This window comes from Benincasa hispida, chromosome 7 (genome assembly GCF_027475165.1).
Source record: "Benincasa hispida cultivar pf3 chromosome 7, pf3_genome.v1.1, whole genome shotgun sequence".
In the NCBI taxonomy this organism is placed as follows: Eukaryota; Viridiplantae; Streptophyta; class Magnoliopsida; order Cucurbitales; family Cucurbitaceae; genus Benincasa; species Benincasa hispida.
Genome location: NC_143484.1, coordinates 50528237 through 50542441, shown reverse-complemented (window position 1 = coordinate 50542441; position 14205 = coordinate 50528237). Strand labels below are relative to the sequence as shown.

At 35.6% G+C, this 14205-nt stretch overlaps 1 protein-coding gene across 9 annotated transcripts; it reads right to left on the bottom strand.

Moving 5' to 3' along the window:
* Window positions 1-2808: 2808 nt before the first annotated feature.
* On the bottom strand, window positions 2809-14205 carry LOC120081407 (Protein kinase superfamily protein). Of its 9 annotated transcripts, XR_016530680.1 has the most exons (18): window positions 13672-14205; window positions 11578-13127; window positions 11296-11477; window positions 10663-10853; window positions 10405-10473; window positions 10247-10319; window positions 8320-8476; window positions 8178-8220; window positions 7929-8057; window positions 7741-7855; window positions 7450-7613; window positions 7257-7331; window positions 6802-6982; window positions 6589-6700; window positions 6124-6188; window positions 5618-5682; window positions 5436-5464; window positions 3833-4262 (listed from the first exon to the last, which is right to left on the bottom strand). XR_016530680.1 is itself a non-coding variant. In XM_090315556.1 (14 exons), exons 1-14 carry the CDS (start codon window positions 14011-14013, stop codon window positions 6681-6683), a joined length of 3291 nt encoding a protein of 1096 aa, XP_090171682.1. In that variant the 5' UTR covers window positions 14014-14205; the 3' UTR covers window positions 6499-6680. The 9 variants fall into 9 exon arrangements, 2 of the variants coding, with proteins under 2 accessions (XP_090171682.1, XP_038892177.2); XR_016530679.1 differs by lacking the exon at window positions 3833-4262 and adding an exon at window positions 2809-2973 and having other exon boundaries at window positions 7929-8220; XR_016530677.1 differs by having other exon boundaries at window positions 3833-4448; window positions 7929-8220.

The following is a 14205-nucleotide window of genomic DNA, read 5'->3' as shown; positions in this document are numbered from 1 at the left end:
GGACAAAATTTAGATATAAAATGTCGTAATAATTACAAGTACATGAAACGTGTAAGAAAAAAGGGGAAGGTTTGACGAGCTTGGCGTGTAAAAAACACAAAATAAAGATCAGAGTAAACAACGGGCAGAAGGGTCTTTCCAATGAACCCATATTCTTAGAAAGTGTTGGATTTTCCCATTTTTCAACGAAAATTGTCAAAACCTGTAGTAAAGATTGAAAAGAATGGATGCAATTAAATTATTATGATTACCGTAAAAATAAAGAAAAATGGAATCAACTTTTTCATCAACTTTTATGAAGACAAGAAGACCAACTGAACTTGTCCAATAATATTTCGTACCTAACAAAATACCTATCGCCCATAATTCCTTGGTTACAACTTTAACGTATCAGCCGTAATGATTAGAAAAATCTGTTTTCTTCTGGGTGGTGCATAAATTCACATGTCCCAGTGGGAAAATTAAGGTCAATGGAGGGTAAAAGGTTAAAATAATGATACCAAAACCATCTTTTTTCTATTGATAGACTTATCACCTTATTAATTATTTTTTTATTTTTTGAAAGGAGAGGTGATTGGGTCAATTACGCCAACCAGTCTTGCTGTAAATGCAAATCCAAGTATGCAGGCAAATTACAAGAGTTTTCTCAACGACTTTTTCTGACGATTAACGCAACAACAAATTTCACGGATGTTGCCTCTTGCTTTTAAAACCAAAATATCAACGAAATACTATAAATTTACACTTTTAGTCCTCTGGCACCCGTGGATTACAATTATGCCCTTTCTCCTTCTCATTTTGTCATTAACCCCCTTTTATAGTCAAGTTTCGTAATTTTCACTACTACCAAAAATAGCCTTTTTATTATTATGTTATGTAAAATAAATTGGTAAATTTTTAAATAACAAACAAGTTTGAGGAAAAATTTCTAATTAAAATGGATAAAAATTTCTACTACGAATTTTTATTTTTTGACTTCATTTGATAACCATTTGATCATTTATTTTTCAAAATGAAACTTATAAACGAACACTTCCTCTTATAGATTCTTGTGCTTTCTTTTCCTATGATGTTTTTAAAAGTTGAAGATCATTATAAAAAATAGGTAAGAAAGCAAATACAATTTTAAAGAACTTAAAACCAAAATCCAAGACCCCATTTAGTAACCATTTGATTTTTTATTTTTATTTTTTAAAAAATTAAGTCTATAAACACCACTTCCACATTCAAATTTCTTCTAATGTTATCTACTTTTTACCAATGATTTAAAAAACCTAGTGAAAATTTTAAAAGTAATAAAAGAATAACTTTTCAAAACTTGTTTTATTTTTAAATTTTGATTAAAAATTCAACCATTGTACTTAAAAGAAGATGCAAACCATTGTAAGAAATAGGAAGGAAAAAAAAGACCTAATTTTTAAAAACCAAAAACCAAAAACCAAAAACCAAAAACCAAATAATTATCAAACAAAGATCTAAATAGTAATCATACGTGCCTTTAGACCTTGGTTTCCTCTCTGTCATCTTTTTTTCTTTTCTTTTCTTTTTTTTCTATGCTGTCGCAAATGAAATATCCTCTCTGTCATCTTTTTTTCTTTTCTTTTCTTTTTTTTTTCTATGCTGTCGCAAATGAAATATCTTTTAGGCATTGAGTTAGTACATAGTAAAGGTTCATCCTAGATGAAGAATACCAAACTCGAAGAGCAAATTGTTAGTCATTGGGGATCTGATAGGAACCAAAGAGAGATGTTTCTTGAAGGTGAAACCTTACCAACAATGAACTTTCATGATACTCAAAAACAGGTCAATTATCTCTTATTTTTCTACGGCGTTGTATGTTGCCTTCTATGCTAGATTGTGACTTTAGAATGGTATAGCCTTGTTTATATATACATTATTGTGAGAATGAAGGCAAAATCAGTAATCTCAAAGCCAATAAATATTTATATATACATTATTTCTTACGTAGAGTAATATTGAAAAAAGGTCGTGGGTGCAAGATTGATAGAAGCTACTATGAAAAGGATAGATGTGAAAAAAATTCCAACGAATAACAATGGCATGGAATGTAATAGGGGCCCATACCATTAATGACGAAGGGGAAATCCATTACTTATTGACTTTCTCGTCAAGGGACTAGCGGCGAAGCGCAGGAATTAGATTGTCTCATATCCACTAAATGGTTGAAAGATAATTATTACTCTTCATAGCCATCTCATATGAATAGCCTATGGAAATGAATCTGCTCAGTTTACAAGTGTCATTTACGCTGGTATAAAAATAATTGGAATTAAACACCCACACAATTAAAGAAAGAACACGGTTTACAGATCACTGAATACCTTGGAATTGTAGATTTTTCTAGAAAGCCCCAATAACTATTAGGCAACGCCACTAATAATGGAATTTAAGGAGCATGCATTGTGGTGGTATAAGAAAAGTTTCCTACGTTTGGAGCATATGACCAATCAAGACTTGTCATTACTTCACGGCCAAGTTCCCAAGCCCGTCCAGCATTCCACAAATCTATAATAATACAGCCAGTTTATTGACATAACGGGGTTTAGTTATCTAAATGAACTAAAATCTTCCGAGATCGTGGTCAATTCTGATGAACAGGAAGCTAATCGAGATAATCCCTGGGAAAAGTGAATATCAGCATCCTGCGTCCTGGAATATTACTTAAGAGGGACGGTGCTTCAGATTACATACAGCCATATACACCTCATTGGAGATGAAATTGTTGTTATGTATCAGCTTTATGCTACGTTTGGATTGACTTTAGACGTGCTCAAATATACAAGGAAAGAATTATTTTTAAGCACTTCAAAATCAATCCAAATAGACTGTTGACAAACATTACTGCTGGATAGACAGCAACAGTGAATAAGGCTTAGGCCTCAGGCAGCCATAACAAATAATATATATATACACACACACACATACAGCCACAGAAACAAGTCCTGTATAGAGCTGACATTAATCAGAGCGGAGACTAGTTAGCGTACACTCATCTCAAATGCAGTAAAATTAAGTATCCATAATACTAGTATAACAAGTATCTAGAAGAAGAATAAAAAATAAAATAACTGAGAGGATGACAATGGATGAAATAAGCTAAGTCATATGAAATTAGGCTTGATTGGAAGAAAACACAGCAAACAAATGTGAAACAAGAATAACATAACAATATCAAAGATATTCTGCTAACAAATCCACAAGACAGCAAGACCTGTCTATCAATAGGCATGAAGAACAAAAAAAAGTTTAAATTTATACGCATGTCTTTCATGCACTAACTACAATATACCATGTGCACAATGTGACAAGCAGATGCAACAGAACCATTGATCAAATTATAATTCCAATGTGTCATTACAAATATTAAAATCGTAATGAGAATCTGATAGAATTTGGCATAAGAAATTTTTTTTAACAGGCAGTCACGATATAAGGTTATGAGCATAAACAAGTCAATTTGAATTTTGAGCTAGAGGGATTATTCCTGAACAAACCCCAGACGCACATTGTCTGAAATCTTGAAATCATCTAAAATGTAAGGTGTCAAAGTAACAATAGTGGTGGAGGTCGTAAAAAATCTCCAACCACTTTCAGGAATTTTCACTTGTGCAGAAACAATTACACAAAACAGAGTATTAGAGAATTGAAAGGAATGCTGACGTTCATTCAGAGAACTTCATCACGAGCACCCAATAGAAAGACTTCTCCAACATCGAAACAGAGAACTTCATTGCTCATGTCCACAACTTTTTTTTTCTTTTGATGAAAATAACAACTTTCATTGAGAAAAAGGTGAAATAAAACACGGGCATACAAAAAACCAATTCCACAAAAAGGGGAACTCCCTTCACAAGAAGGAACTCCAACTATGCGAGATAACACCCTATAGAATAATTACAAAAAGTCTTTGAAATCAAAGTCTAAAGAGAAACATGAAAACGAACGAACAAGGGACCACAACTCCCTAAGATTCCTCTCCTCTCCCATAAATATCCTATTGCTCCGTTTGCCCCACAAAACCCCTAAAACACACACACTCCAGCAAGCCAGAGAAACCAGCCTTTCTCCCCAAAAGGCAGATTGGGGAGGGAACTCTTCTATCATAGCACTGACATCTCTCAATGACGAACACTTATCATACCAAACGTCTGGAAAAAAGAATCCCAGACACCACTCATGAAGTCACAGCACCAAAGAATGTGGTCCAGGTCCAGTTGTGTTCATAACTGTAAATCCCAACACTTAACAGAAACAAAGACATCTCACAAGGTCATTTGATTTTCGATCTTCTACTCCTCTTCCAAAATGTTGAATCATCTAGAAGTGACTTGTCACAGGCTTTCTTCTAAAGTCTTATTTTTAAAGTCCGTGGTCGCCCCAAGTCTCAGACATAAATGTTTATCCCAGACTTCAAATTTTTAAAAAGTCTAATAAAATCAAAATTTACTTCATCAATATTATTTATAAAATTGATTCATTATTTACTATTGAGTTATAAAGATAATAAATAGTGTTTGTAAAATCAACATCGAAATAAGAAGTTCGATTCCCCCCACCTCACACGTTGGCAAAATGATAATAACATAATTCAAAATTCAAACTCTACATCTAAAGTAAGTTAAAGCTTCTAAGCACTTCCGCATGAGTTCCACTCAAGGATTAAACGTATAAGAATCCTATTGGCATTTTCTGGATAAATAACAAAAGAATCACGGTACCCTGTGAATAGGTTCCCTCAAGAATTGAGTAGAATTATTCCCTTAACCAACTAATTTAAGTGGCACAGAAATCAAATTGTGATGTGCACTTTCATAGCGTTTCTTATGACTTGTGAGAAACAACAATTTAGAAGATAGGAATGAAATTTACAAAAATATCCTAATTACAACACTCCTGCCACACACTAGAACTTATGATTCCTAGTACCTTTTCATCTCACCTTAGAAAGAATTGCAGAGGGATTTTGGGTTGATCGCTCAATGCTAATCATCCTTTTGTATTCATGCATCTCTAATTGAAATTTGTTTTTATTCAACAGGTATACAAATAGTTTCACTATTTTTTACACACCTTTTTTCTAATAAAATTTATAATTTAAATTTAAATCATTATAACATTTCAATGATAAAAGTAAAACTTCCTTAAATATGTTAGATTTCTCATTACCATCTTAAATCTTCTATTTATGTCACATTCATGCAATGCCTTTTGGTTCAGGAACACTGGAATTCTAATGCTTTCATATTATCATCAAATTTTTATGCTTAAGACAAATATTTATCATATACTGGAAACAGAAAGGAAATTGGACTATTATCCTTGATATTTTCATTAATTTGCATCATTGCATTCTTTCTAAGAAATATACAAAAGAAATAACCTTGCAATAGCTGTATGGAGTTGGAAGTACTTACAAGAGAATGGGGATGATATGCAGTTTGCCCTAAGAAAAGAAAACAAAATCTTAATAAGACAATGAAGCTTTAAAAAGTAAACTTCTAGGCTCTAATCTCACATGTATTAAAAAAAACAACAAAAAAAAGCCAGAAAAACAAAACAAAAAGAAACAAGAACGTATATAAACTGCTTTACTCACTGCAATACTACTTCACATGGTGCCACAGCAGTTAACCTCTCCAATGCAAGTGCCTCCATAAACGACTATATCATGGATCAGCACAATCCAATCATTAGGTTTCATTCAAACTAAAGATGCCAAATAAATTCTGAAGACTACAATAGTTTAGCACAAAATCGATACTGCCAAGCAACATTTCAAAGATACTACAATCATAAAATCAATAGTTCAAAATGTTCCAATGGAAATATACAACAATAGCATGCACACTAAGTAGAATATTATTCATGGATTAATAATATAAAGAGGTGATACATAAAAGTTCAGGTTGTACATTCCCTGATAGATTGCTAGCATATCCCTGTGCCCAACCACCCCACAGTGGTGGTACGTTAGGTGTTGCATGAAAAACAAATCATAGTTATAAATACTCATGCATCCTCGAGGAAAATAAACTAGACAGACATTTATTAACTAATATCAATGCTGTCGCAATTTTCTCCCAATAAAACAAACCAAGGTACCTTCTCCTGAGTGCCTGTAAATCACTTAAGCACTGGAAGGTTCTCTCAGAGCAGAAGCAGACATCCTGAAGGAAAAACTATATTAGACACTTAAGAACCTGAAAGCAAGAAACAAAATGGCTCGAGAGAAAGAGGTGGGGAGATAGAGGACAGCTGAAGATAACATCTTGCCAGCCACCATATTAGTAAGGAAAACTATAAAGTAATAACCAAAATAAAAATTAAGCACTGAATATAAACCACAAACCATCTTAGAAAAAAGAAGAAATTTTATTTAACAAAGCACTAAAACTAAATAGATTTTTTTGTCCTCACTAATTTCCTCCCAAGCACAACTGCAGAAATGGTGTTTCAAGTACAAAATAAAAGAAGTAATTGGGAAAGCAAGTATGAACAAAATTTTCATAATGGCCACAATCAAGAATGATTACAAGGGGAAGAAACGCTTTCAGCAAGTTGTCTTACAATAGAAACAGTACATTCGACTGAAAGACCCCGCCACTCCTGACCAATATGACCCCTTCTGAATTCAATCATCCCATAATTGTGCCAGAAGCTTAGGTCATCATAAAGAAGACTGGCAATACCAAGTGATTAGAAACTGTATGAATTAGGTCATAATTTACAAGAAATCTACTGAACGCTGGTGTCATAAAAGCAGCAACATTGATCACTTGCCAGTGATGAAAGGATGATTCAATGCTTGTGATACTGTCATCCTTTTTTCTGGATCCAACACAAAAATTTTGTCTAGAAGATCCTTAAAATTGGATAACATCTTTGGATCTTCACCAGGAGATCCCCTAATAATTGATCCAATATCTTTAGGCTTTATATTGACTATTATTCGCTTTATGGTCTGCAAAAGTAGAATTCAAATCTCAGTCAGTATAGATACGGCTGTCATAGATAGCGGCACATTCAAAATGCAATTCCATTCACACACACAACAGCATTTTAAAACCTTTTAATGTATGGTATATGCTTAGCTTCAAAAATCTTTGATGTGCAGAAAATATGAATAAATTGTTATCATATAGCAGCAGATTTCCAGTAGTTCTGTGACACAACAAGACAAAGAAGTGATTGGTTTTAGACCCGGAATGAGGAAAGGGGGTTAAGTTAATAACTACCTTTTTGGTTACAGGATCCTCCTCAGAAGCATGGAAGTTCAGGTCCTGGTCAAAATGCTGGTCAGTAAATGCTCCCTGTAAAAATCAATAGGAGGGGAAAAAACATCAGTAGCAAGAAAAATATAACTTTAACTTGTAACTCAGAGACAATGATATTAAATAAAAGTCCTGTCCCGTGGACAAATCTATGTACCTTACGAAGCATCTTCTTTGGAAAAGGGCCCTTTAATTCCATGTGTAGGCGCAGCATGTCATTATTAGAAGGACCTGGAAAAAGAACTTTTCCTGTAGAGAGCTCGTACAAACAGCAACCCACAGACCAGATATCCATTGGATGGTCATATGACAGCCCTAAAACTGCAACGTGCAAATTAAAATTTACTTGGAGAAATAAATGCCCAGTAACAACTAAAAAATAAAAATAGGTGCTCTATTTTAACCGCCAGATTCAACAGATGGAAAAGGTTGAACTAAAAAAACTTACTTATTTCAGGTGCACGATAAAACCGGCTAACAAGGTATGGGGTGATTTCATTTTTACCAGCAAACATGGCATTACCAAAATCACAAAGCTTCAGCACATTTTTTCCCTCGTTAACCTGAAAATTTTATCAAGCATCATGAGAAAGAAAAGATTGACCAATTCAATGGAATTAAAACTTGAAAATGTACCAGCATATTATCCGGCTTTATATCACAGTGGAGAACACCACAGTTTCTCAAATGCTTCAGGGCAATAAAAAGCTGCTTAGCGTATGCCCTCACAGCAGTTAGCTTAAGGCCAATATTGCGCCCAAATTTCTTCAAGACCTCACGGAGATTCATATGAAGAGATTCAAAAACTAAACAAAGATGATTCCTATATTTGAAACTTGAAAGAAAACGAACACAGTGACGCTTGTCATCTGGATCTGCACCTACTAGCTTTTTCAATATGACCAACTCCTCCAGACCAGCCTTGTACCTGTACATCACAGGATGCAATAGAAAGCATCAAGTACTTGAACATGCAACAAAATGAACACCACAATAGCATCACTAGAAATAAGCAAGCAAAACATACATTGTTTCATTACTACGTAAAATTTTGATTGCCACTTCTTCTGGTTCGCCATGACCAGCTTTGAGATCCTTTGCACGGACTACAGTTGAAAAGACACCTTTGCCATGAGCAGCAGCAATTTCATACCGACCATCAAGCACTTCACCAAATCGATAGTCTATATTCAACACAAAAGTTAAATGAGGAAGGACTAAATGAATTAAAAACATTTTCAAATGAAACATATATATTTAGAAACTAAACATTAGCAACGAGTTTTTTTTTAAGAAACAAATTTCGTTGATGTGTGAAAGTTACAAAAGAAGGGAAATATGCCCAAACCAAAGGAGTACAAAAGATTTCTCCAGTTGGTCAAAAGAGAAGATAAGCTATAGGAGCCACATAAAGATGTACATTTGCACCAAGTTTATTAAAATAAGTGATCCGTTTCTTCTGCCGCTCAATTTCATAAGTTAGGTCACATCTGGCTAGGCAACAAGCAACATATAAAACTAGCTGTACTAACAATCCTACAACCATTTTCTTCAAACCCTCCAAGCATAGACGATAAAAAATGAAACTAACCAGTCAACAACTTCACAAGAATACCAGAGAACCTATTGATGATCCTACAAAGATTATCAGAAATCTATTAATTTACATGTCACTCATATTAAAATCAACAGCATCATACAGAGGTGCAAATACTCCTCCTTTTGAAGGCCCAGATGCAAACTTCATATAAGTTAACAGCATTAAGATTCTGAATAGGCTAAAGCAAGACCAAGGATCCCATGGACGTGTTTGTCAATGGTTATACTCAAGATTTGTTAACTCACGAAGCAAAATGAGCATCATAATCAGAAATCAAACTTTGGTGTATCACGTATCGTTAGTTTCAATTTCATAAATAATGTTGAGATATAAATATAAATAGTGGACTCTAAAATAGATTTTTTTTTTATAAAAAAAAAAAAGTAAATAACTTCAAAACATATAGAGAAGAAAAAAATAGAAATGTCAAACCAATAAACCTATATGATGTGGTATGCATGTATCCACGAGAAGGGGAGAACATTTAAAAAAAATTGTCAATAAAGAGTCGACAAAAGAACAGCCATCAAATTTTTTTTTTTTTTGATATCCGTGAGTTGCAAGGCCAACTTATGCACACTTTGACTAATCTCACAGGACAGGCCGCCTATCCCTACAACATTTGGGTATCAAAGAAACTTGTAGGATAAGAGTCACCCAATTAATTTTAATTTATAATTTTCTGATTTAAAGATTTCAACATTGTCTTTTCCCTTTCTCCATTGTTTTTTTATTTTCTTATCCCGTGTGTACCTCTTCATTTCCTAGCATTTCAGACTTTTTGTTTTGATTTTTCTTCTTCTTTCCCTTTCTATTTTTTCCTCCCTCTTCCCTTTGCTTCTTCTTTCACTTCCATCCACGATAATCGCCAGCGTCCACATTAATCGTCATCGGTCTCTTCTCCAACCATTGTGACCAATCGCTGATCCAAAGTAGCCTTCTTTTCCATCCGACAGAAGACGACCGTATTTCTCATTTCAAGTTTTTTTACCAAAAAGAACTTGAATCAGAAGTTGTGATTCACTCTGATTTTCACGATTCAACCTTCTAATCGCACAATTCATCTCAGTTCTGATTCAAATCAATGAACTAATACATTTTAGCTCCATTACATTTTAACTCATGCGATACAACTCATGTAACATATGAGACTACAAGTTTATCAACACTGGTTATACTTATAATGAGATGTATCATTAAAATTTAAACACAACATAATATAATCTGACTCCCATTTTAACTATAAATATCATCACACATCCTGTAGCCATGCTTCTACAATAAGAAATGAATTATAGATCATTTATAAATGCCAGCCATGCGGGTGAGATGACAGTGATACCCATATACTTACTATAATATCCATCTGCATCATCCCAATTGTCATGAAGACCACTCCTCTCTATCTGCAAACCATCACCTTTGCCCTGCCAACAAGAAGGAAACAAAAATATCTAAATGCCTTTATGCAACGGGAAAAACGTAAAATTAAAAAAGAATAGGTTCTCATACCATTTTACGTACTGCAGCAGGTGTTTCTCCAAAAATGTCATCACAGAATAATCCATCTGACCCTTCAGCCTGCAGTTATTAATATGAATAAATCTTAAAATTATAAAATGGTCCATCATCTAAAAATAAAGAGCATGACTACAGAAGTAAAAAAAAAATTGCACAAAATGGAGCTCAAAGAAAACTTCAAAGTTAAGAAAAAAATTTCATTAAAAAGAGAGAAATCTACCCTCTTATACAAGAGAGCATTCTGCGCACCTTTGGAGTACCCTCTCCAAGTCCTTTAGTACCAGCAGTTTTATCAGACGCAATTACTCCATTCTGTTGTGGTGATTTCTCCACAACAAAAGATGAGTCAGCCACACTATCATCCACCGCCCCATCAACCAATTCTAGAATAGCATGAGCAGCAGCTTCTGATTGAGAAGAATCATTTGCAGAATCCTTATCTGATGAAAGATAAATCGTTGCATTAAAGTGAGACTGAGGTAGTTACACTGTCTATCAATGTTGCAAACCTACTAAAATCCCTAAACTCTATCAGACCATTTGAGATTCATCTGTAAAAGGAAAACAAAAACCAACCAAACTGAGGTGCTTCACATTTCAGGCAGACAGGATTTACAAACTAACCTAACCTTAAATAAACCATGCTCTTTGTGGGATGCTAAACTCCCTATCAGTAAATTGTTTGACATCAAAATAAGAAAGTGGAGGGGAGGGAGGGGTGAAGTACTACGATTGTGCAGTAGGAAACTTCGAGTGAGACCTTAAGTACATGCACAGAAAGTTGGCAAAAAGAAAGTCCATACTTGCTGGCTTCTCTGCTTGACCATAACTTCCTGATTGAAAAAAAAAGTAGTCCAATTCAAATAAATGCAGAAACTTTACCTTTCTCAGATTCCTTTAAAGAAGGCTCTACTTGTTTCTCTAGCTGCTGGCATTTGTATTTTTCTAAGATTGCTTGCCTCCGTCTTCTACTCTCCTCCTTGATTCTGTTAAGATCCTCCTCTTCTTCATCAGCCAATTGAAATGACATGCTGTCTCCATCCTCTTCCTCCTCATCGTGATCACTATACAGAAAGAAAAGTTGGGCCATTGTAAGCAGATAGACTTCATACTAGCTAAAGGAAACCAATATACATAAATACATATATACATACATAAAATTACCTCATTAGCTTGTCTTCACCTCCTTCACGAGTATTTCTCTTAAAACTACCATGCTTTTCGACAGCATTAATTCTTCCCCCATCAAGACCAAATTCATTATCATAATGCCTAGACTGCTTAGAACCTTTAAAATAGTCATGTTCAAGATTCCCATACTTGTCCTTACTACTTAAAATGTCACTGGCTTTATTCTTGTTTCTATCGTCTTGTCTCTCCTTATCAAATTCTTTATCCCTAAACCGGTCCTTTTGCATCTCTCTCACCCTTTCCCTGTCTCTATTTCTATCACTATATTCAGCCTTATCATCATTCCTATCCCTGTCCCTATCCCTTCTCCCATCCCAATCCGCTTCTTTTTCCTTGCTCCTGTCTTTTTCCCTTTCTCTTCTTCTATCCCTATTGCCCTCTCTATCAGTGCTCCTACATCTTTCCTTTTCTGCTCTTCTATCCCTGTCCACCTCTCTTTCCTTGCTCCAACCTCTCTGCTTCTCCATTCGTCTATCTCTTTCTACCTCTCTTTCCCTACTCCAACCTCTTTCCCTCTGCACTCTTCTATCTCTTTGCACCTCTCTTTCCCTACTCCAACCTCTTTCCTTCATTCTCCTATCTCTTTCCACATCCCTTTCCCTCCTCCTATCCCTATCCAACCCTCTTTCCTTGCTCCTGTTTCGTTCCGTCTCCTTTCTTCTATCCTTACTCCCACCTCTCTCTCTCTCATCATGCTTTTGGTTATCTATCCCCCTATCTTTATCTTTGTTTTTTTCCATTTCATTTTCCTTGGACCATTCCCCATCCACATCCATCTTCCTTCTCCCTCTGTCCTTCGTATCCCTGCTTCGATGCCTTCCCTCTCCCTTAGCACATTCAGTGTAATCATCATCCAAGTCATTGTGAATTTTACTTTTATCATCAAATATTGGGTGATCACAACCATGATAATGTCTACTCTTTGAGTCTGCCTCCTCTTCTACTGTTTCACGAGACTGAGATTGCCCCCTAGAATGACAATTTGACCTTGATCTACTCCTACAATCTGATGTGTCAATGAATCGATCCTGAGATGTTGATGGCGTAAAATCCTGAGACTTGTCTTCAGTCCTTTCTAACTGTGGCCTTTTCCCATTCCCCAAGGTGCTTCCATCCATTGCCACCTTTCCGTGGCCATTGTTGTTTACTTTCTTAATACTCCCTTTAGAAGGCGATAACGTTCGTTTGTGCCGCCTCTCATCTAACTCCAAAGGTTCATGATCAAAATCCCCTTTGCTGTGACCCTCTCGGCAACGTTCATGATTGTTGTATTTAGTTCCAGCCACTTCACTCGTGGAAAAGCTACCATCATTGCCGTGCTTACAGCTAGAGTCAGTTTGATAGAGCATCATGTTTTCCTTGTTTGTGTCTTTTTTCAGATGATAGCCACTTTTGTCCTTACCTAAATTATAGAACTTACTGTCCACTTTCGAGGTCTTCCGATCTTGAGCACTGTTTCCTGCCCCCGCTTTCACAATTAAATTAGCATCGATATTAGATGATTCATCCACTGAATGACACTCCTGCAAACCCAATAAGAGTAAGTGCTTAGTGCAGATGCTTGCATTACAAAGTCCCAGATAAATTACAGTCAGACAGTATAGATGCATAGTAGTAAACACGTAACCAGATCTTACAAATTAAATGCAAGCCTGAATCTTCAATGAAACGCCTACTGAAACTTCTTTTGCATTTCACTTGTGTTTTGAGGTGTAATCAGATTCTTACATGTGCAAGAAACACTGAATAAATCTAACAAAACGTCACCATGAAAGTTCGATCATAGTCTAAAATTAAATACAAGAAAATAATTCTCAATTGACAACTGACACAAACGAAGGAAAATACATATATACCCGTAAAAGGCAATTGTTCGTTGTTTACAGACAGTTAAGAATGCCTTCGTTCGTTCTCTAAGAGAATCGAACCCTCGAAGGTACATTTGATTTTCAAAAGTTAACAACCCTAGTCTTTTATCAAAATTTCATGGCAGCCATACAGAATGTACGAGTAGAATAGCAAGCAACTTGTCAAACTGAAATGAATTTGTGTTGGTTGGAACCTTACCATAGCGGGCCGGTCAACTCTATCGGAAATTTCATCAGCTTCAAATTTCCCAAATTCCACATCCACCTCCTTCATCGCGCTATCGTTCTCGCGAACGCCAGACTCGTCCTCTTCGAGAATTTCACCTTCCTCGACATCATCTTCGGGCCGAGATCTACGATTAGCAACAGGAGGAACATTATCCTCCTGGTCACGGCAGCTTTCTTCTTCGTTCTTATTGCTGCTGTGACGATGTCGGTGGTGGCGGCGATGGTGACGGTGTTTGTGACGCTTCGAAGATTTCTCATCGTCATCATCGGAAGCAGATCGGCGGTGTTTCCGGTGAGCAGTATCGTTGGCCATTGGCGTCGCAAGAAATCTAGGGTTCGTCTCTCAACCTTCTCGCTGTGTACGCGTTTTCGGCCTTCAGAGAACAGAGTTCCGTAAAGAGATAGTTGTAGCACTGCATAGCCTTACGATTATTATTTTTCTTTATTTAAATAATATCCATAATACGAATTTTACCTTGACCGATTAACCGAGCGCATTGACAGT